The sequence below is a fragment of the Gopherus flavomarginatus genome, chromosome 6 (assembly GCF_025201925.1).
Source record: "Gopherus flavomarginatus isolate rGopFla2 chromosome 6, rGopFla2.mat.asm, whole genome shotgun sequence".
Lineage (NCBI taxonomy): Eukaryota > Metazoa > Chordata > Testudines > Testudinidae > Gopherus > Gopherus flavomarginatus.
The window spans coordinates 24580527-24604232 of record NC_066622.1 but is presented as its reverse complement, the minus strand read 5'-3'; the positions used below and the strand labels follow the sequence as shown (position 1 = coordinate 24604232).

The 23706-nt window shown below is 44.3% G+C and overlaps 2 protein-coding genes across 3 annotated transcripts in view; both read left to right on the top strand.

Moving 5' to 3' along the window:
* The window catches only part of LOC127053554 (protein ATP6V1FNB), a 354802-nt gene that overhangs the window by 251208 nt on the left and 79888 nt on the right, over positions 1-23706 (top strand). The gene's annotated exons all lie outside the window — the stretch shown is intronic.
* Positions 6520-23706, top strand: part of NCKIPSD (NCK interacting protein with SH3 domain) — a 94678-nt gene continuing 77491 nt past the window's right edge. The window contains exon 1 of one of the 2 annotated variants that reach the window (XM_050958456.1): positions 6520-6745. In XM_050958456.1, coding sequence (XP_050814413.1) covers positions 6575-6745 — 171 coding nt within the window. In that variant the 5' untranslated portion in view covers positions 6520-6574. The remainder of the gene's footprint in view (positions 6746-23706) is intronic. The other variant, XM_050958457.1, reaches the window with a different exon arrangement.

The window sequence follows — 23706 nt, the reverse complement described above, 5'->3', positions numbered from 1 at the left end:
CTGCCGGTCGCTGCGAGGGCAGCAGGCAGGCTGCCTTCGGCGGCATGCCTGCAGAGGGTCCGCTGGTCCCGCAGCTTCAGCAGACCTCCTGCAGGCTGCCGCTGAATTCACGGGACCAGGGACCTCCCACAGGCAAGCCGCCAATGGCAGCCTGCCTGCCATGCTTGGGTGGCAAAATGCCTAGAGTCGCCCCTGCTCATTGCTACTATAGCGGGCAAAAATCCTCCCCCAAACCAAGGTTTAAATCTTCAGAGACAGAAAATAGCAGCACAGTGTCCATCTCCCCAACACACCAGGAATTTGCATTGCTCTGATCCTGCTCTGCTACATCAGAGTCATAGGCTTTGAGGCCAAAAGGGACAACTAGGCCATCTAGTCTGACCTTTAGCCCTACGATTTCACCAGATACCCCTGCACAGAGCCCAGTAACTCGTGTTTGGCTAAATCGTATCTTTCGGAAAGGCAACCAGCCTTGATCTGAAGTCTTCAGAGATGGAAAGATCCACCCCACTTCCCTTAGCGGTTTGGTCCAATGGTTAATCACCCTCACTGTTAAAAAAATGAATAAAAAACGATGCCTTATTCCTATTCTGAATTTGTCTGGCTTTAACTTCCAGCCTTTCTTTCTTGTTGTGTCTTTCTCCGCTAGATTAAAGAGGCCTAGGCAATCACCAGTTTCCAGTCCAGTGATCAGTTCATCTTTATCCATTATAATGATCACTCCCACCTGGGCTTTTGTTAGCCGGCACGCCGATCCATATATATTCAAGATCCTGAGGTTCTGTATTATCAATAACTAATATCAGGACTGGTGCCTTAATGTCACCCTCAACACACACACACCTCTTCTACTGACGCAATCCTTCCTAAACAGGCTGTAACAGTGAATGTAACATTCTAGTTAGGGCAATCGTCTCGTCAGGTGTCAGTAATGACTGCTGACAGAGCGCTTTGTGCCCTTTACCTGTGGTGCACTGTGGCCTCCCCAGCACCAGAGCTGGTAGGGACAGAGCTTCATTTACACGCAAACCCCTGGCTGATCTGCAGTGCTGGAAAAGGCAGGTGAACCTGCAGGGGTCTGGGTGAAATCCAGCTTTATCCGAAGAGGGATGGGGTCTGGGCAGAGACCAGTGCAGACTTTATCATTTCATTTTTTTTTTGTTTTTTAAAGGGAACTGAATTCCCCCAGTCAGTGGGAGAAATGTCCCTTGTCTTGCTGTCACCCCCTTCTCCGTGCTGAGGGGGTGCCCCTGGGATTGGGTTTGTTATACTAGCTGTGTGAGGTAAGGGTGTTGTCCCTCTCCCCCTTTGCATGCACACAGCCCCTGGGCCGTGGGAATTAGCTGTGATCCAAGCCCCTTGCTGTTGTGCTATTTGGTGAGAGTTTGGGTTCGGCATGTGGAACATTCCTATTTTTGTCCTATAGGCCCTTTGTGAGGCTCCTGGGTGCAGTGTGTGCAAGTGCATGTGACAGGGAGAGGCATTTTAGAAAGACGTAAGAGAGCAATAAGAACAAACAGCAAAGAGTGCAGATACAGCAGATCCCTGCCCTCCTCCAGAGGGCTGCAAGCTTACCGCCAGGACAGGTGCAATGCTCCCCCCACTCCACCCTCAGAGCAGGGCAGGGAGATATTCCTTGTTCGCCGGTAGCAGTTGTAAAGCATTATCGCCCAAGCTCTCGCCCAGGCAGTCATGGCCACCCACTTTTCCTTGAGGGCTAGCTGGGACAGGGGTCCCAAAGGTTTATTCTGTTGTAACATGAGGTTGTGGTATGGAAACATTGAGAACCACTGTACTGTACAAGTGTTAAGGTTGGTTCTGCTTCATCTGTGACCCCTTGGCAGGTTCTGAACAGTGACCCCTTGACAGGTCCGATCACTCTGGGTATGTCTACCCTGCACTCAGGCTAGGGCAGCACAGGCAGCTGCATGGGCCCTGCCCAGGACCCTGGATGCATACTCGAGTAATCAATGCTGCTGCTGCTGCACTGCTATTGTTACTAGAGCTAGCTTTGATCTATCTAGAATAAAGTTAGCTCGGGTGGGTCTACAGTTGCTGCAGACACCCTTGATTGCAGGGTAGACCTACCCTCTGAGGATGTGTCTACATGTGGAGCTGGGGGTGTGATTCCTAGCTCAAGGACACAGGCATTAACTCTCAGAGAGCTAGCGTGCTAAAATAGAGTGTAGCCTCAGCAGTACAAGCAACAGGCAGGGCTAGCTGCCTTGACTTACGTGCCTAGGGTCTCTGGTGGGTATGTGCCCTCCCTCTGGCTGTGCAATCACAGCTCTCCTTTAACTGGCTCAATCTCAGCTAGCGTGAGATTCACACCCCTAGCTCAAAGTGTAGACATACCCTGAGAGGTGCAGGGAGGGATCCAGTGCAGAACTGCGTGCTCAAAGAGCTTTGCTGCTTTGATGAAATACTTGCTTAATTTTTTCTGCTTCCGTGCCTGACCTGCTGGATCACTGCATGTAGAGGAGGCTTCATCTGACAGCTAGATTCCTCCTTCCCTCTCCCATTGCCTCTTTTACACACTAGTGGAGTAAAAAACTTTAAAATGACAATCAAAACCCAACTCCTAGCAGATTCCACAGAAATATGTAGGTCTGCACTGGACAGAGTCTAACGTTCCTGAGAGACAAAGCTAACCTCTGGCCTTTTCCCGGGCTCTCATTCTGTCATTAGCTCAGGCCCTCTCTCGAGGAAAACTTGGCTGAGGAGCTGCCTGGCCTTGTGCATTAGGCTATTTTAATCTTGGCTGTTTTTTTTTTTTAAATACTAGTGAGATCATATAAAGGGCTAAATGGCAGATGAGTGTCCTCTTACCCACTTTCTCTTTCACAACCCACCTAGAAGCGGAAATTTTTGGTTCATCGGTCGCCTACATTTCTGCCCAAGAGAGAATTGGCTCACCATAATAAAACACATGGGGCCAGAGCCTGCTGTCAGTGACACAGGGTGGAGTCCTCTAACTGCCATGAAACAATTCTGTCTTTGCCCTCTGTGAGAGCCAAATGAGCCCTATTGACTCAGGGCTGATCTACACGGACAACTTGCACTAAATCAGTTTCCCAATGGATGTAATTAAATCATTGCAGCCCTTTCATCGGGACATTCTTAAGCTGGTTTAAGAAAGTCAATAGAAGGCACTCGGAAACCAAGTGAAGATTTCACACCTGAGGGGTGAGTGCATGGCATCCATTTCACTCAATCCATTTGGAAATCTACTTAGTCAAACCGGGGCAATTTCCCGCATCTCAAACTGTAAAGCATCAGAGGTAGCAAAAGCCTGAATGAGGTTCTTGGCCTTTAATTGATTGTCTGGTGTCTTTTAAAAGTTAGTGGCTAAAAGCAATTCTCCTTTACATGGTTCTGTAGTGACCTGGAGCACGTCTAGAGCCCCTGCAGTGATCATCACCGTAGTCCTATAGGGAAGTTAATTTACATGTTCCCTACCATGTAAGTTGCTGAGCACCCAAAAATCCCATGGAGGCCAGTAAGAAGCTGTGCAGACCAAGTCCTTACTGTGCGAATAAGACAATACAGACAGTGACAAGGGAGGTGAAGTAATATCTTTTATTGGACCAACTTTGATGTCTTTTTCACCAAGAGAAGTTGATCCAATACAAGATATTACCTTACCGGCCTTGTCTCTCTCATATACTGGGACAAACACAGCTGCAACAACATTGTGACCAATAAGACAATGCAGCAGATAGGAGAGGGAGTATGTTAGGTTATTAATGATGAGAAGGGGCTGTTTAAAGAGATGGCTTCTAAGAAAGGATTTGAAGGAGATATCAGTCAGGGAGACTGTTTTTTACAGGGGCCAGCACCGTAGAAAGCTCAAAGCAAGGGAGCATGCAAAGGAGATGAAGATAAGAGGCAAAAGAATTGGGATGCATGTATGAAGTGGGAAATTAAATAGGAGGCTCAACACTGGGAATAAATCAAGGGGCACCGGTGTGCTTTGATGTATTAGACCCAGTCCCACCCTCTGATCTGCTTACACACTTCTGGTGAACTCCATTGTGTGAATCTTGGGGCACAGTTGGGCCCATTGCATTCTAAAGTACCTGTACAGAAAACTGACAATGAACCACGATCTGATTGTTTCATGAATCTTGACTGCCCTCTGCTGGGTATTCATCAAACCAAAGACTGCTTCATTTCCACTGTATTTTTTGCATTGTTTGCTGCTGGTCACTGTTCTTTGAACTTTGTCTCATTTTAAGTGATTTTGTGAATTCTAATTTTGTCATTGAATGATAAGAGTCCTGCAATATTACACAATATTACTTTCTAAATGTACCTGACAGCAGCCCACTGCCTGGGTAGAATGAGTGAGAAACTGATTTCAGAACATAGTAATTGTTACACTGAATCAGACCCTAATTCCAACTAGGCCAGTTCCCTACTTGTTATGGTTAGAGGTTGACTTCAATGCTAAAGTAAGAAGTGTTATATCCCTGCTTCATTTTATTTTATTTTTACTGCGAATACTCTGGATATTCTTCCTATCCATATAAATGTTCAGTCCCTCTTTGAATTAGGCCAAGTTCTTGGTTTCAGTGACAATCTCTGGCAGTGAGTTGCACAGATTAATTGTGTGTTGTGCAAAGAAGTGGAACCCAGGGACCCTCACCTTCTCAGGGAGGTGAGTGGCCATTTTCCTGGGGTGCCCTCCAAGGTGGCAGGCAGGCTGCCAGCCATGCAGCCGTTCTATGAAAACTTCTGAGATTTTTTTCCCTCCTGTTCTGCTAAGGAATGATTTTTTTTTTCAAAATCTCAGATTTTGAACAGAACAGAAAATCCTGTATCCATCTGCTCAGCTCTACTTTTGACCTTAATCTCTCTGTGCCTCAGCGCCCATCTGTAAAATGGGGATAGTAATACCCAATCATCTGACAAGGCAGTTGTGAAAATAAATTAATGTTTGTGCAGCACTCAGATGCTATAGTGATGAGTACCATAGAAAAAACTATGAGAAAACGAATAAATCTGTCTTAGAGCAAGGTTTGGATAACGTGCAGCAAATAAAGCCTAGGGCCACAACTGAACAAGGAAAAGACAAATATTGAATAGCAGCTCATTCAGTGAGCACTGTGCATCCAGCCTATGAACTAAATGAGGCAGGGGTCTGGTAGACAAAATAGTGTGTGATCATGTAATTAAAGACTGTATCGCAATGCAGATGCACAAGGGGGCTGAATTAACTTTATTAATGTTCTTTTAACATCACTGTTATGTCTGTAATGATATATACATATATCATGTCCCCTCTTCTTCATCTCCTTTCTAAGGTAAATATCCCAATCTTCTCCAGCTCCCTTCCTGCACGCGTTTTTCTAGCCCCTTGATCACTCTCCTTGTTTGCGCTGAACCTGCAATATTCTGCAGTAGTCTTTTTGAGATGTGGTGATCAATACTGCAATACTGTATTGTGGTGATCAATACTGCACAGGGTATTCCAGACAAGAGTAAACCTTTGATTTACATAATAGTATTGTGTTTTTTTCTGTATTATTCCCTATCTCATGCTGTATGCATCCTAATATTTGTCCCCAAGCGTGGGGGATGCTCTAACTTACAGTAGCTTAGTGGGCATCCAATGGGGTGTTCTGCATCTCAAAATAGCCAGAGTACAAAGTGCTGTGGCCTCACTCTTCCTGCCCCTTCCACCTTCGCCCCTACCCTAAGGGTGGCAAGGTGCTGGGGGAGCATAGGGCAACATATGTCAGACCTATGCTACTCCTGCACCATGTAGTTCCCCCAGGGGCTCTTGTGGGCCCTTTACACTGCTGGAGCAGCATAAAGGAGATGGAATCCATCCCAGTGTATTTTATAAAACTCATGTCCACATTCCAGAATCATGGTTCTACAACACTCTGCGGTGACTGGAGTCACATACGAAGCATGGGGTGAGGAGGGCACCAGGGGAATGGTGGTTTGATACTGGGGGCAATCAGCAAGAGTGATTCAGTGTGGGGATGTTCTCTGAGGAAAGGCAATGGTAGCCAAGCAGCAAAGGGTTTATATGCCGAGAGAGGGCAATGGGGTGGCAGAAGTATTATGGGATTCGCAGGAGGAGATGGGAGTGATGTGGTACGGGAAAATTGGCATATGCTGGTGGAGGGAGGACGGAACACAGTAATGACCTGGGGGGAGAAGCTACATGCAGGGGGGAGGGGATGCCCTGTTGGGGGGGACAGAAACCACGCGGGTAGAGTGGCTGCCGCTGTCCCATGCGGGGGGACAGGAGCCATGCAGATGGGAGGGGATGCCCACTGCGGGGGGAGCAGGAGCCATGCAGGAGGGAGGGGATGTCCCCTGCCGGGGGAGGGGGGGGGACTGCCCCGGCAAGAGTCACGCGGGGCGCGCTCCAGCACACTCGCTAGGCGGGCCCACCAGGGAGCGCTCACGTCTAACAGAAGGTGCAGGGAAGAAGGCGGGGCTACGCGATGACGTCATTAGACATGGATGACGCGACGCGCTGGTGGGTGGGTCCGTGTTGACATCGGGAGCCGGCACCTGAGGGCCGCGTTGAGTGGCCGGCCGCTCGCCCGCCGCTATGTACCGGGCCCTGTACAGCTTCCGCTCCGCCGAGCCCAACTCGCTGCCCCTCGCCGCTGGGGAGACCTTCCTGCTGCTGGAGCGGAGCAACCAGCACTGGTGGCTGGTGACCCGCGCGGGCTCCGGGGAGACGGGCTACGCGCCGGCCTCCTACCTGCAGCGGCTGCAGGTCAGGGCAGCGGGCGGGGCCGGGGCAGATGGGCTCGGTGCTTCGTGGCGGCGGCAGTGGGGCGGTAGCGCCCCTTCCCCAGCGGAGAGGGGCGGGGTGTGTTGGGGGGCGGAGCGGGGAGCGGGAGAGGACGGGGTGGGGGGGAGCGGGAGAGGCCAGGCTGTACGGGGTTGCTGGAAAGGGGGAGGCCAGGCTGTGTTGGGCTGGGATGGGATGGGGAGGATACTACAGGCTGTGTGGCTGAGGGAGGTCCGGCTGTGTGTGTGAGGGGACCCTCTCCTGCAGTGGCTGCAGACTAGCAGTTGGGGGTACAGGGCTGGGCACTATCCTGGCTGTCCCACGTCAGAGGCTGAAGCGTGGCCTCTTATCTCTGTAGGACAGGGCTTAGCATGAAGAGCAGGGAGAGTGTGCATCAGAGACTGACTGTGATCTGCACTTCTGGAGTGCAGGCTTTAGAGGGGACATCTGGGGAAGGGCTATGTGCAAACCTCTTCCCTCAAAAGTTACAAGTCATGGAGTGCTATACTAGCAAGAAATTCTATGCACAGGCCTCCTGTCCCCCAGAGAGGCTTGTGTCAAATGATAGTCATGAAGTTCTTGGATCAGCTTGTACTGCCCAGGGGAGATGTGACTTATCTGCAGCAATATAGGATCATGAGGCCAAGGGCAGGTATGAGGACCTCAACCCTGGAGAGATGGACTTCTTGCATCTTGCTGAGGTGACACTTTGGATGTTTTGGTGGTCAAGGACCAGGAAGCACTGACCTGGTGATGTGAGCTGTGCACTGAACTTCTATGGTCCTGACCTACACAGAAGAGATATGGGACTTAACTCTAAGGACACAGGTTATGTGTTGGGCCCTACATATAATGGTTACTGGTGAGAAGACAAAGGAGTCGGGGGGGCATCAGTTTGGGAGAAGAAGTTATGTGCTAGTTCCCTATCACCTGCACTCATCAGAGAGCCAAAGAAGGAGAAGTTCACATGGCCTATGCCGGTGAGACTACATATATACTTAGTCTACTCCCAGAGACTATGAGTGAGTGGATGGCAGGCTGTGTGCGGCTTATAACATCTGGAATTACCAATGTGGGTTGCTTTTAAATTATGCAGTTATCACAATCTATGTGTTAGAGCAGATGTGCAGAGAATTGCTTTGAGAATGACTATTCACAGCTACTACTGAGTATAAGTGAGAATGTTTAGCAGGAGATCAGCAATCACACCCATTCCACTAATGTAGAGAGTAATACAAGGGCTAATAACAAGCCTGTCCGAGCACTGATGAGGGGGCTGGAGAAGAAGCCAAGAACAACAAGCTGTAATGATAGGGGCAGTAATTATAGTTAAGTCAGTGACATTAGTAATTATAGAAAATAAGAGTACAGATTCCTCCAACCCTAATAGGAGTCAGAGTGATGAGGGCTCATGTGGTAATCACAACAGCAAGGATAACCCATACGTTTTTGTTGGTGCTGGAGAAAATAAAACTGTATGCCTTCTTTTACGGTGTGATGGCATGTTTTAATGGCAGGTTCCTGGGCAAAACATGGATCCTGCAATACCCTTGTTATATGTACAGTTTGGGTCAAGCTTTTTATCCTACTAATCCCAGGATTTACAATGATGCCTACAATATCTCTAAGTTGCATACACCAAATAAGTCTGTATAGAAGTACACATGTTGCAGGTACATTTTTGGTCTCCCTGAGAAATACAGCCCGAATGTCAATAGAAGCCAATTTATTCTAATATGCTGGTGATTTTCAGATATCTCTAATCTTGTAGTAAAAATAGTAAATTTTGTTTCTAAACAATTTCAGTGACTTGGTGATATGTTCTATAATTAGATTTCACCAATCCAGTAACAAATGTGAACTCCTGAAGCACTGGAACAATCTTATCATGGAGTCACAGACAATCCTATTGGGTACACCAGTCTATCTTGTCACCCAGGCAATCTGGACTTAGTGATAGTTGGTTTCTGTACACCAAAGATCACAAAAGATTCAGGTTTTCCAGTCTCAAGAGATCAGTCACTTACCCTAGGTCCATTTGTACCTCAGATCTCACACCAAAAACACTTGTAGCCAATCCTATAGTAAACTAAGGATTTATTAACCAGGGAAAAGAAATTAGAATTATTTACAGATTAAAGCAGGCAAACCTGTATACACAAATTAGTCTATGGTTTTAAAAGATTAGAGTTGTAGTCACCTGTCAGCACTGAATGCCTTTTAGGGCTAACCCAGGTTGACCTAGGACCTCTTTGCTTCTGTTTCATAGCTCCAGCCCTGTAAGAATCAAACAGCAAATGAGAGAGAGAACATTTTCTTGCTTTCCTGTTTTATCCCCTTCTTCCAGCATTCAAGCTGATGGGAGAGGCTCCTGCTTCTAGCACCTTCATGGGTTTCAGAGGGACATTAACCAAGGCTTTGTGTCCTGATGTTCCACAGTGGCTCATTTAGTTTTGATGGTCCTTCTTGATGGGCAGTGGACCATTCCTCATGACTGGCTTCACAGGTTCAGAGCAAGCATTTTTACATTTGTAAAGCAAAACTTGCATATCACCTTATAGCATGGGATAGAGACATTATGAGACATTTAATATTAATAACTAATTTTAAAACGAATATGAAAGCAGGGTTTGTCATAGTATAATTCCCAATTCTGAACCTTAGCATCCAAAATATGGGTACTAGCATGAATTCCCCTAAGCTTAATTACCAGCTTAGATCCTGTAGTGCTGCCACCAATCAGGACTTAGCGTAGAGTGCCTGATAAACTCTGGTCTCCCCCAGACCTTCCCTGGGGACCCCCAAGACCCAAATTCCTTGAGTCTCACAACAAAGGGGAATAAACCATTTCCCTTCCCCCTCCTCCCCTCCAGGTGTTCCCTCCCTGGGCTCCTGGAGAGATATACAGATTCAAGCTCTGTGAATCTAAACAAAGGGATTCCCCCTTCACCTTTCTTCCTCCCAGATCTTTCCTGCCCTGGGTACCCTAGGAGATCACCTTGAATCACAACACAGAGAAATCAGGTGGGTTCCCCCCCTTTCTCTCCCCCTCCCTTCTCCTTCCCTGTTAAGTACAGACTCAATTCCCTTGAGCCTCAACAAGGGGAAAAATTAGACAGGTCTTAAAAGCAAAACTTTTAATAAAAGAAAAAAAGAATAAAGAAAATCACTGTAAATTCAAGATGGAATATTACAGGGTCTGTCAGCTTACAGAAACTGGAGAAAAAGCCTCCTCCAGCAGAAATACAATTTAAAATACTTCCAGCCAAATACACATTTGCAAATAAAGAAAACCAAAAAGACGATACCGCCTTTCTACCTTTGTACTTACAAAATTGGAATAGAAGATTAGAGAGCCTGTAGGTACGTGTGGTCACTCTCAGAGCCCCAGAGAGAACAAAGCCAAACCCAAAAAACACAAACAAAGGCTTCCCTCCACTGAGATTTGAAAGTATCTTGTCTCCTGATTGGTCCCCTGGTCAGGTGTTTGATTCCCTGTTTGTTAACCCTTTACAGGTAAAAGAGACATTAACCCTTAACTATCTGTTTATGACAGGCTTATGACAAGCCATGAAAATGGCTTCTGGTACTTCATATGCGTTCTCCTTTAGTTCAAACCTGACTTTCCTAACTGCCATTTCAACCTGTTACCAGGAAATAGCATGGAGGTTTTTCTGCCACCTCTGTATTTGACAATAAAGATTCTGGCGCCAGAACTTGACTGGTGATCACGCTGATGACGAATGAGGCAGAATAAAATTCAAATGGCTGCTCTGTCGTTATAACAATGCTTAGTTGTGTTGACTGCCTCTCATTCAGTGATGTGATATAGTGCTTTCAGGTCAGCTTTTCAGAGCTGTTTGGAGTCAAAATTTGCTTTTATCAGTTAACCAAGTAGAACTGACATGGAAAAAACTTTTTCTGACTGAAGCTTTGCTTTAAACAGTTCAGTGGACTGTCTGAGACAAGAATGCAAACAAGTCGTACCACATCTCTCTTTAATAAGTTTGATGCTAATTAATGATGAGATGCTGAGAGGTAATTAATGTCACCATGATCTCTACAAGAATAATGAAGCTAATGATTAGTGACAATGTATACTGAGCAGGGAAAGAAAGCATGTCACCAACGGGAAGGAGTCACCATGGCAAACATAAGTCAGCAGATTCATTAATAGTGTAGTCAGATTGTTGGTAAGTAGTACGTGTCACGACAATCACAGTCAAAAGAAGTAAACATCTCATACTACTAATGCTTTCCAGAGGAAGGACATTAAAATAATGTCAAAGGGGAACCTTTGCAAAGAGCAGGTGAGTTTTCCCTGGCACTGTCTGTACCAGGAGAATTACCGTATATACACATTCATGAACCCGTTTGTTTAGAAGCCGACCTCTCAAGATGGATAGATAAAAATAGCAAAAACTATATGACTCTTTCATAAACCAACCTTGTATTTCAGGAGTTGGCAAACTTTGGCTCCTGGCCCCTTAGGGTAAGCCCCTAACGGGCCTGGATGTTTTGTTTACCTGGAGCGTTCACAGGCATGGAGCCTCTCGGTTCCCAGTGGCCATGATTTGCCATTCCCAGCCAACGGGAGCTGCGGGAAGTGCTGCCACTTCCTGCAGCTCCCATTGGCTGGGAACGGCAAACTGGGGCCACTGGGAACTGAGAGGCTCTATGCCTGCGGATGTTCCAAATAAACAAAACGTCTTGACCCACCAGCAGCTTATCCTGACGGGCCGGGAGCCAAAGTTTTTCGACTTCTGTTACATTTTAAAAAGTTGGTGTCACAAGAAACATGCAAAAGTTTCTGCTAGAATTATTTTAATGTAATCTAACGAAAAACCTGTTTATAATAACTGAACAAATATGTATTCACCTTCAAAATTAGTCAATATTTAAAATCAGTAAATAGATATTTAAAACAAGTAGCTTAGAATATGAGACTTTAAAAAGTCTTAAAATCCTTCAAAGTCTGAATCAGTCTTTGATTCACCAAACAGTTCATTAAACTCGACTTCAGTCACAGCTGCACCTGCATTGTTATCGTTGATGTCGGCAGTGTCGTTTTCAGACTAGATTCCTTCTCATCATCAGCTTCTGTTGTGTCATCATCAAATATGGCATCATCTTCTGACCCGTCGAGCACATTGCTGATACAGCATTTCTGAAATGATTTTTCTATCATTTCCGAGGGAATGGACACCCACGCATCCTTGATCCACTGGGCGAAGGGATTGATTTCGGGCTTCATAAGATTCCTGCATTTTGTCAACTTCGCCATGCCTGAGCACATCCATTCAGACCACATGTTGCGTAGCCTGTCTTTAAAGGGTTTGTTCAGGCAGACATCAAGCAGTTGTAGAACTGAAGTTAAGCCTCCAGGTATTACAGCCAAAGTAGTTTTTTTGGACACATTTTTCACCTCCTCCATCTTGTGTGCACTGAACATGTCCCAAACGAGCATAGCAGGTTTCTTGAAAAGTGCTACTGGTCTCTTATTCCACACTTTTTCCAGCCATACAGTAGTCCCACTTTCATCCATCCATCTTTTTTCATGTGCACTTACGATGACACCAGCAGGAAATTTCATGTTTTAGTCAAGATTTTTCTTTTAAAAATAACAGGAGGGAGCTTTGATCCATTTGCTAAACATAATAAAACCACCGTAACATGGATTTTTTCATGGCCAGTGGATTTAATTAAAATTGTTTTTTCATCAGCACGAGTTACTGTTCTGTTCTCGGGAAATCAAATGTCATTGGTGTTTTGTCCATATTTCCTATTCCTATTCCTTTCAATATTTTATAATAAACCTTTGGAAAGATTCTATTTTTTTCTTCCAGACATCTTGGCAGCTTTTGCTCTATCTTTGTTTGTTTGCTGATGAAGACAGAGACCGTGACGGGTTCATGTAGCGAGTACACCAACCCCCTGATGCAACAAACATTGATGGCTTTACTGACTTGTATTTGTCGTCTTCTGACATTTGGAGGGCATGCAGACGAATTCCAGTTCTTCTGACAATGTACCCATTTTGTCGACATTCAGCAACCTAATTATTGAGATCTTTCTGCAGCTCAGGAAATGAAGCGCACCTCGTTGGACATTTTTTCTTGCTTCTTGGCATGTCCTTTAGTGTTGTTTTTACTTTTTTGCCATTCTCTTACTTACTTCTCATTGATACAGAATTCACCAGCAGTGGTGCAATTATTGTTTGCTTCTGCATATCTAACAACTTTAAGTTTGAACTCTGCGTGATAAGTAGACATTTTCTTTTGATTTCACCATTCATTTTAAATACTAGTATGAAAATAGATTATTATTATTATTATAGTTATAGATTTTGTATAGGAATGTCACCTGCTTTATCACTGTCAAATTATTATTGTTCTTATTTCAAAGCAGCCCTATAGATTGGCATGTCTGTGACGATAACAGGCTATTTAAATTTTATTAGAGATTCCATCGATTCTGCACATTATATTTTCATATTGGCTCGAGACTTATGAGGTCCTTTGGTAGAAATGCATGAAGAGATCAAATTACACAGCAGCGTACTGATACCAGTGCTATAGTACTATCGCTCGTTGTATTTTTCTGATTGGCTTGTAAGGTGTAGCTTTTTGTGAAATGCATGGGTCAAATGTTGTGCAGTTCTGCAGCACTGCTCTTTTAGTATTCATTTCAAGCCAATCTAGTTCAGTAAACAAAGCCTTTGCAACTTTAAAAGGCTGCAGTATTGACATCAACAAATGAGTCGGCAAGGAGTTTGGCTCCTGACCTGTCAGGATAAGCTTCTGGCCTGTTGGCACATTTTGATTACCTGGAGCTTCCGCAGGCATGAACCCTCTCAGCTCCCTGTGTCCGCGGTTCGCCGTTCCCAGCCAATGGGAGCTGTGGGAAGTACTTCCCTCAGCTCCCATTAGCTGGGAACATCCAACTGTGGCCACAAGGAGCTGAGGGGGCCCATGCCTGCGGATGCTCCAGGTAAACAAAATGACAATGTATTAGATACTCCAATGATTCCATAGAGTTAAAAATCATCAAATTTTGGTGGATCTGTTTATAAGCCAACCGCTACTCTTTGATGTGTCACATTTTTACCAAAAATATTCAATTTATGAATGAGTATATACGGTACCTTTCTTTTTAAGTCATCTCTTATTTTCAGGCTTCTCCCTTATTTATAACACAGGTGGAAAATTCATACCTTAACTTCTTTGGGAAGAACATGCAGTCCATATTAAAAACAACTCTTCTAAACATATTCTTCATAAGCTGCCAGCGAGTACAGGAGTAGAGTTTCTAGTTTGTTGGTATCCTCCACTTACAAAATTGCTGACATTTTCTACTTTAATCTCAATAATTTAAATGGTATTGCCATGAAATAGGGAGACTCAAATGTAGAAGCAAATACCTTTTAGAGACAGCTGATGCCTTTAGAAAATAGGTTGTGGGCTAAGCAAAGGGAAGAATGCATGGTGCCTGGTGTGATTTGGATGTTGCAGCTGACTACAGTTAACGGCAGGTTGCTTAAAAAACATTTAATTGCTGTTGATATTTCTATAAATTTTTCACTCCTGTAGTTCTGTGTTGGCTATATTATGGATTAGTAAAGAGTATTTCAATGATTCGATGGGTAAATACTAGTGATAGGTTCCCAAAAAATAAACAAGGCCTTGTCTACACTTGAAAAGTTTTGCCGGCATACTTATGTATATAGAGCTATACTGGCAAACCATCCTAGCATAGATGTAGCTTATACTGGCATAAATGTGTTTCTGTTGGCACAGTTTATGCCAGATCTCCAAGAGACATAAGCTATACTGACAAAAGCATGTTTTTGCCCTTATAAACTGCATCTATGTTAGGGCTTATACTGGCATGGCTATTCTGGTTTTAAAAAAAATCATTCTCCTAATCAACATACCTTTTCTGGTATACATTTTAAGGGTAGATTAGGCCTGAGTGAAAGATAATGGGCCCGCTCTTACTTTTGCATAAGAACTAGCACAGAGTTTGAAGCAGAAATAGTTGCTTGCTTGAATTTAGACCTGATATGTGAAGCCTCGGTTGAGCTCTAAACTGTAAATAGAGATTTCACAGTGGTGCTGGCAGACTCTGAAATAGCAATATTAGCAAGCAAAACTGTAACAAACAACAAAGCTAACAGGTGCTGCTGATCAAACAAGTGAGAATCTGTACCCGACACTGAGCCGTCCGGTAATGGCACATAAGATAATTGCCTTGAGTTATTGACATAGCAGAGACAAACACTGCTAATAGCTAATGCCAGGCAGATGCTGTCATAGTGAAATCATCAACACAAAAGCTTCGTATCTTCTGATTAAATGGGAAGGAGCCAGTTGGCAGGAGGTTTAGTTTTCATCACAAACTGCATGGGTGACACTTAAGTGGTTTCTGAGCAGTAGAAGAATATGGAGATTAAATTGGAGCCTGACTTTTCAGTCGGAGACAGTCATTCATTACGGAAGATGAGCCTTTTGAAGTTTTTATATGAAGTAGTAAAAAATTCATTTTTAAAAGCTTCCTTTGGAGCAGGGGTTTTATTCTTTGTATCAGGGAGGAGAGTGGTTGCTGAATAGGGGAGAAGGCTGAGTGTAATGAATAACAAGGGTCCTTTCACTGGCTTAAAGAGCCCATATGTTATCATCATCATGGTGAAATGTGAAATTACTTAATGGGAATCTGGAACTCTTCCAAGTTCTGGCTTCCAGCCTATGAAGGTTTGGATTGTACCACCACAGTGCTAGAAGACCACCTACTCTCCAGCAGAGAGGACAATGGAGTTGACACTGGCAGTATCCAGACCGCAAGGCCAGAAAAGGCCACTTGGTACATAGAATCTGACCCACTGGAGTTTGCAAGGCTAACTTCTCCTTCCTTGGAGAATAAAGTAGAGAATAGTTGCTTCAGCCTTCTTACTAATACTTACCTAGCCCTAATGGCCAGAGATCCAAGCATCAGTTTTCAAACACCTAGCTTCCTGGGGATAAGTTTCAATCCTGGCATGGTCACCTCAGTCCTTTATCCTTCCTAGCATGGAAAAATATGGGTTCCATGTTCTCAGCTAAAATGTTCCCTCCCATATCCCACTGTTGTGCATTGTTGACATTCAGCCAACTCGGGGGTGGCAGGCAACAATCCACTAGCACACAGCAACAGTGTTGTATTTGTGTAGACTGCAAAGCATTTTATCTAGTATCTTCTAATGTCACTGCAATCAGGGAGCCTCCACCCACCAACTACCTCTTAAAAACATTTCCCTAATGTGTAACTGGAACTCTTTCTCTTTTAGTTTCTGGTTATTCCTTTTTGTCCTGGTGTCTCTGAAACTGAATAATTTCAATCCTTCCTCTTAAGGTTGCCCTGAAAGTATTTATAAGCTGTGAAGAACTGAAGATTCCAGTAAGATATGAACTACTAGTGACACTTGGTTAAAAAGGCTAGTGTTGCAATTCCTGAGCCCTGGATCGGTGTATTGTGGCAATCAGTCTATAATAGGGTTCTCCTATGTTGCTGACTACCTATATGACTCTGAAATGACAAGCCTGTTACAGGGAGGGGCTACTGCTTTTCTCTAGAGCAGTGTTTCTCATTGACTGGTCCATGGACCGGTGCTGGTCCCTGAGACATCTGTGACACAGTTTAGGAAGGGAGTAAGCCGGTCCATAGTATCAAAAAGATTGAGAAACAATGCTCTAGAGGCATCTGGTATTGGCCACTGCTAGTGTCAAGACACTGGATTTGATTGACCACTAGTTTGACCTGGAGTGGCAAATCCTATCTCATGAATGCCTTTGAAATATTAGATTTGTTGCTGCAGATTTGCAGTGATTGCATTAGTGGAAAGCATGGAATGAAAACCTTCACACTCTGCTTTTTTAATGTAATCTTACCCATCTGCCACTCATGCATTGCTCTCACCATGCCCCATTACAACTTCTGTTCTTCCCTCTCTTTCCCCCCCAGTGACTCCATTTCCCCTTCCTTGTTGCTCTCTCCCCTTTATAGTTCCCACAAGTTAAACCAGCTCCTTTTTCCATCCCCATCCCAATCTCCCTCTCTCCTCCCATCAACCCACATCACACCTTCCTCCTCACCCTTGGTGACGTTTGCCCGAATCTGGCTCTTTCTCCATCTCATCTGTACCTTCCACACCCATTCCCACCCCTCTTATGCTGCTGTTCCTGACCTCACGCGTATCCTCCCTCCTCCCTTTCTCTTTCTGGAAGGCCCACTCTTTTAAAACCATAGCCATCCATGACTGATTCATATCTCACTCCCTCAAGTTCCTGGCTCTGAGCTCTAGCTCCCTTTGTCTGACACTGCTTCTTCCTCTGTCCTCTCTTACAGAGGTCTCTCTTCCTCTAATGGTCCCTCCCTTGTGTCAGATCATGGTGGGGATGTTAGGTTTCCCCTCTCTCTCTCTCTCTCTCTCTCTTTCCCTTCCTACTCTTTCTTATTAGAACAGCACTGAATCTGACTTTTTTCTTCTCTGCCCCTCCATGTCACTGTCATCCACTGTTTGCCCAATTCCTCCCCATCAGCTTCCTCTCTGATTTCAATTCCTGACCCTCACTTTTCCTCTCCTCACAGTGTCCCACCTACACTCTCGGGGATTTCAGTTTCCTTGTTGATGACCCGTCCAACGCCTTAGCTGCATGTTTGCTCATCCTCACCTCTTCATTCAACCTGCTTCTCTAGTTCAACTGTCCCAGTCATCAGAAGGGCCGCTCACTTGATTGATCTTTGCTAAGCGCTGCTCTTTCTAATCTTTCTGCTGCCCCATTCCCCCTGTCCAGTTCTCTCCTGGTCTCTTTCAGCATCGCCCTACAGCACTTCCCACATGCCCTGTCTGTGACTTCCATTCCATCAGCATTGATGATTCTTATGCACTCTCATCCTTCTCCTTCCTGTTGTCTCTTACTTTCTTTCATTGAGGGATAGCTTAGTGGTTTGAGCATTGGCCTGCTAAACCCAGGGTTGTGAGTTCAATCCTGGACGGGGCCGTTTAGGGATCTGGGGCATAAATCTGTCTGGGGATTGGTCCTGCTTTGAGCAGGGGGTTGGACTCGATGACCTCCTGAGGTCCCTTCCAACCCTGATATTCTATGATATAGTTTTTTATTCTCTCTGTGCTTTACTTTCCACCATCTTTGACTCTGTTGTCTCTCTCTCCCTTTACAAGATTTGCTCTGCCAACCTCCAGACCTGGCTCACTCCCAGCATCTGCTTCTGCCACTCCTGCTTTTGGGCTGCTGAGCAGTTCTGGCAGAAATTGTATCACCAGACTGACTTCCTCCCTTCAGTTATGCCACCTTCCTTGCTAAGTAGCTGTACTTTTCCACTTAATTGAATTCCATGCTCACATTTACCACCTTTGACCTACTTCTCAAACCTTCCCTTCCTCCCGCCTCCAGTTCTCTCTCCAGTAGGATCTCTGATGGTTTGTTTTTCTAAGACACCATATTTTGTCAATTTTATAAGTCCCTCGGCTTGCCTTCCTTTCTTCTCCTCTCCTCTCCTACAACTGTTGCCTTTCTCCCCTATGACAGATGCAGAAGTTTCTCATATTCTATAACCTTGCTGTTGCCTCAGTGATCCCATCCCATCTCCTGATCACTCTGTCACCCACTGTCATCCCCTCCCTTACTCTTTTCCTTGACCTCTCACTCTCCTCTGGTTCTTTCTCCTCAGTACAAACAAGCTTTGATCTTTCTCATCTTAAAAACACAACCCGATCCCACCTGCCTCTCCATTTACCACCTCATCTTCCTTCTCCCTTTCATCTCAAAGCCTGGTGCACCCTCTGTTTACGATTGCTCTGTGGAGTCCCTCTCCCCCAAATTCCATCCTGAACTCTCTCTAGTACAGCTTCTGCCCCGACATGTCACTGAAACTGCTCTTGTCAAAGTCTCTAATGACCTTTTCATAGCTGGCTCTCAGAATTACCACCCCATCCTCATCCTTCCTGACTTGTCAACTGCCTTTGACACGGATGACCGTGCTCTTCTTGAAATCTTGTCACTGACATTCTGCGACTGTCTTCTCCTGGTTCTCCTGTCCCTTTAATTGATCCTTCTGTGGAGGATCCTCCTCATGTGGGTTCCACAGGGATCTGTCTTTGGTCCCCTTCTCCCTCTAGCTCTGGCTAATCTCCTCTGCAAACACAAATTCAACTGCAGTCTTCATATTGATGACTCGAGGATCTACCTCTGTACTCCAGACCTATCTCCTGCTGTCCAAATTAAAATCTTTCTGTCTCTCTGACATCTTGTGAATGTTTAGCCACCAGTTGAAACTCAAAGGCGAAAATAAAGCTCTTAATCTTCTCCCAAGTTGCCTTCTCTTCCTCCTTTCTCAGTCACTGTGAACAGCACCACCATCCTGCCTGTTATGCAGGCCCATAACCTGGGTGTCATCTGGACCTCTCTTCAGGCTATGTCTAAGTATTGCCATTTCTTTCTGCATATATAGCTCTAAAATTTGGCCTTTCCTGTCCATGCACACAGCTAAAACTCTCATCCAGGCTGTCATCATTTTGTGTCTTGATTACCGCAACATCCATCTATCTAACCTTGACAAATGCAGTCTGGCCCAGCTTATACCCATTCAGAATGCTGCTGCAAAGATCGTTTTCCTAGCCCGTCACTTTGACCATGTCACCCCCTCTTTATATCCCTCCATTGGCTTTCCCCTTTTCAATTGCATCCACCTTAAGCTACTTTGTCTGCACTTTCAAGGCTCTTCATGGCTTATTCCCTACCCTATTGAGATGTTGCTACTGAGATTTTGCTTTCTGCCGCTGATCAGCCCAGGATGCCAGCCTCCACTTGCCTCTTGTTACATTTTTCAAACAAGCACCTCTCATGCTTGGGAGGTGCTCCCCATAAAAATCTTCCCAGTATGTTGGAGAAAAGATTTTGGCGGATGGGGGGGGCACAGAGCTCCTGGCATGAAGGAGGAGTTGGGAAGTGTTACATGGAACGTATGAAATAGAGGGAGATGAGAGGGTGACACACGGAAGCCCTTAGCATGTGCAGCCTACTGAAGAAACTAAGTGTGCAACCCTCTAGTTTTATACTGATGTACGCTCTTTGGGGCAGGGACTGGCTTGCTCTGTTTTTGTACAGTGCCTAGCACAATGGGGTCCTTGTCCATGTTTATGGCTCCTAGATACTTCAATAATAGAGGCGGTAATAAATTAAATTGATGGGCCTAAATGGATATAAAATACCAACTGTGCAAGGGTAGACTTAGTATTTCCTTTGGCCTTTGGAGGCCCTTTTGGCTGGAGAGGTGACTTTCATTCATGCTCTTTTCAACTTAAGGATATGCCTTTTTGTTGCTTTGGGACTTCATTTTTCTTTGTAAAAAGGAGTTGATTCTGAGTAGGAAAATTACCATGGTGATGCTATGGCTACATTGGGAATAATTGATGTTCCCCCTGCACAGGGCAGGAGTTCCTGACAGTGAGAGAAGGTTCCACTGTTACATGGCTTCCTACTGTAAGAAGGAAATAGTCACTCTAGTTCACTAGTTTAACTTTCTGTTACGGCAGTTATTAGAGAAGACAAGTCAAGCTTGGGGCAGCTCTTCCTGTTTGCACCTGCTATGCCTCACTTCGATCTTAGTGTCTTTATCAGAGCCTCTGAGGCTCAGCTTGGCTTTCGCATCATTTATAAGTCTTTTACTCAGGGCTAAGAATTGAGAAACTTCTCTCTACTCCCAGTGCTGCTCACTTTGAAATGGCTTCCTTTTTCTGATCTTCGACCGGGTGCTTAAACTACAATTTAGCCCTGCCTCTGTGGCTCAGTCTCTACACTGTCCAGTCCCTAATCAATTATTAAAAATAACTGATATTAATACTGCATTATGTAAAGTGAGGAGATAATGTCAGTCTTATAAAACACTGGCCTCTCGTTCCTGGACTGGAATTTATCAAAAATAAGTGGCAAGTGGAGACGTTTCTGTCTAAAGTGGGAGCTATTTGTCCTGTAACAAATAAGCTGCTACTCAGCTATATTAAGGGAATAAAAAATAGCATAGAAAATATTACACTAGCATTGTCAAAATCATTTGAGCACTCCCTAACTTGGATATTGCATTTGGTTTGGGGGTCTCCATCTCTGAAAAGCAGGAAATACAGAAGGTCTAGAGAAGGACAACAAAAGTTGGATACTGGGTGGAACAACGTTTTCGTTTGTGAGGGGGTGAAAAAGTATGGACTGCCTCACTTGGAAAGGTGATACGACCAAGAGAACTAAAATGTTTGTTAGGGAGTGTCTCGGGCTGCTATTTACCCTGTCCTTTTGTACAAGAATAAACAGGCACATGATTAAATTAAAATACTGCTTCATGCAGTCTATGTGTAAGCAATCTCTGAAATTCACTCTTGGACAGAGTATTGAACCAGTATTTTAGTGATACTCGGGAAAGGGCTGGCTGTTTTATATGCATAGGAATAACAGTGTTAGTTATTTAACTGAGGTTGCTTTAGGGTGTGAACTTGAGATAATTTCTTGAAACTCGTATTTGCCCTCTTATTAATTTGTATTGCAGGATTGGAACCCTATTATACTTGGTGAGGTAACAATGCACAGTAAGGCAGTTCTTGTTCCAAAGAGCTTATTATCTCAATCAGTTGTTTTCAACCTCTTTTGATGTGGATTTCACATGGAGGTGCGGACCCCTCTGCAAATTCAACCTGTAGTCTGTGAACCCCTGCCATAGAAAACTTAGACTGAAACCTGATTGAACAAACTCAACGATAAATGTTGTGCATGCCCGGCATGGCGTTTGATGCAGCGTGAGAAAGGGCGCTAAACGGTGGGTTTCTAAGGTAACAACAATAATTCTGGGTTTTGACCTATAGGGTGGGGTATTAATAGTTTTGACTAATCAGAAAAAGGGAATGCCTTTTCTGGGATCTGAAACTTCATTTTCCCTTAGACATAGTATGCAGACCACCAGAGGTCCGTGGAGTTGAAAGCCACTGATCCAAATAGTGAAGTCATGTCAGGTGGCTGAGCTAATTGAGATGGAGGAGAAAGACAAGAGTGACAGCAATATGAACTCAAAGTTACATATATAGTAAAGTGCACAGTGTTGCACAATTGACCATCAGCTCTATTAGGTTTTAACTCTCTTTCTGAGGAAGCAAGTACTGGCCACTTCCTGGGGTCATGGGAGTTGAAGCATTCGTGGGTAAGTTCTGCCTAATAAAGGCTCTCGACAATAGCTTATGGATAAAATAGGTGAAATTCTAGTTCTCTTTAAGTCTGAATTTTGACACTGACTTCAGCGAGTACAGGGTTTCACCCTATATAAATAGAGCAGGGGTCGGCAACCTTTCGGAAATGGTGTGCCAAGTCTTCATTTATTCACTCTGATTTAAGGTTTTGCGTGTCAAGTAATACATTTTAATGTTTTTAGAAAGTCTCTCTTTCTATAAGTCTATAATATATAACTAAACTATTGTTGTATGTAAAGTAAAGAAGTTTTTAAAAAATGTTTAAGAAGCTTCATTTAAAATTTAAATTAAAATGCAGAGCCCTCCCCCGGACTGGTGGCCAGGACCTGGGCAGTGTGAGTGCCACTGAAAATGACACATGCCATAGGTTGCGTACCCCTGAAATAGTGTTCCCTTGTAAGAAGCAGAACTCATTCTTGAACAGTGCAGATAAATGTATACACAAGTGCAATCTGTTATGTAAATCTCTTAAATTTCTGTGGCACTTGAATAGCTTTTTTCTGTGTGCTTCTGATGTGGCAGAGCTTCTAACGAGCGAGAGAGCCTAATCAGGGCATTGACACAGTACCGAATAAGCACTTAGGCTAAGAATAAAATTTTATTTTAGAGAATAAGGAGCAGGTAGCGATTTACAGCTGAGCCTGCACTTCTAAGCACTCTTAAGAAACTGAAATAAAACATTTTTCTTCAGGCTGTCAGAATAGCTGAGATGATATGTCAGGGCCCCCTAATGCTTTGAGATGAAATTTTATTTGAAATTAAATTACTCAGACAGAGGAATTATAGCCCTTTCTAATTACTGTAGCTAAAGATTTCATGTTATAACCTGAAATTCTGGAATGTTTCACAGTTTTGAATGATTAAATTAGAAATACACTAGTGATCTTAAATGCCTTCCCCCCCCCTTTTTTTTTGGTTTGACTGCTAAGATAAGCTCTCATCACTTGTGGCACATTGATTAAAATAATTAGGCTTTTTTGAATCCAATAAAACTTGTCTCCATGCCCTGGATTGCTGCGTGTGAGCTATGTTGGTGGCCCAGAGGACAAATCCGTTACTCCTTAACATTCATGAACATGTTTAATAAATGTGTACAGTGGTCATAAATGGGGGACAGGAGGGACCCTCTGTGGTCTCAAAGTAATTGCTCAAAAGTGGAGATTTTACATTGAAACCAGTGGCTCTCAACCTTTCCAGACTACTGTACCCCTTTCAGGAGTCTGATTTGTCTTGTGTATCCCCAAGTTTCACCTCACTTAAAAACTACTTGCTTACAAAGTCAGACATAAAAATACAAAAGTGTCACAGCACACTATTACTTTCTTGTTATCATTTAATTATGAAATCTGTTGGAATATAAATATTGTACATACATTTCAGTGTATAGTATATAGAGCTGTCATTCTCTGTATGAAATTTTAATTTGTACTGACTTTGCTAGTGCTTTATATGTAGCCTGTTGTAAAACTAGGCAAATGTCTAGATGAGCTGATGTGCCCCCTGGAGGACCCCTGCTTACCCCCATGGATATATGTACCCCTGGTTGAGAACCACTGAGTTAAAGGGTCAAATGCACCTTTCAGGTGGACATGGCACTTCCATTTACTTAAAATCAATTAATGGTATAAGTATGCATCTGAGAGCACAGCTTCATTCCTAAATA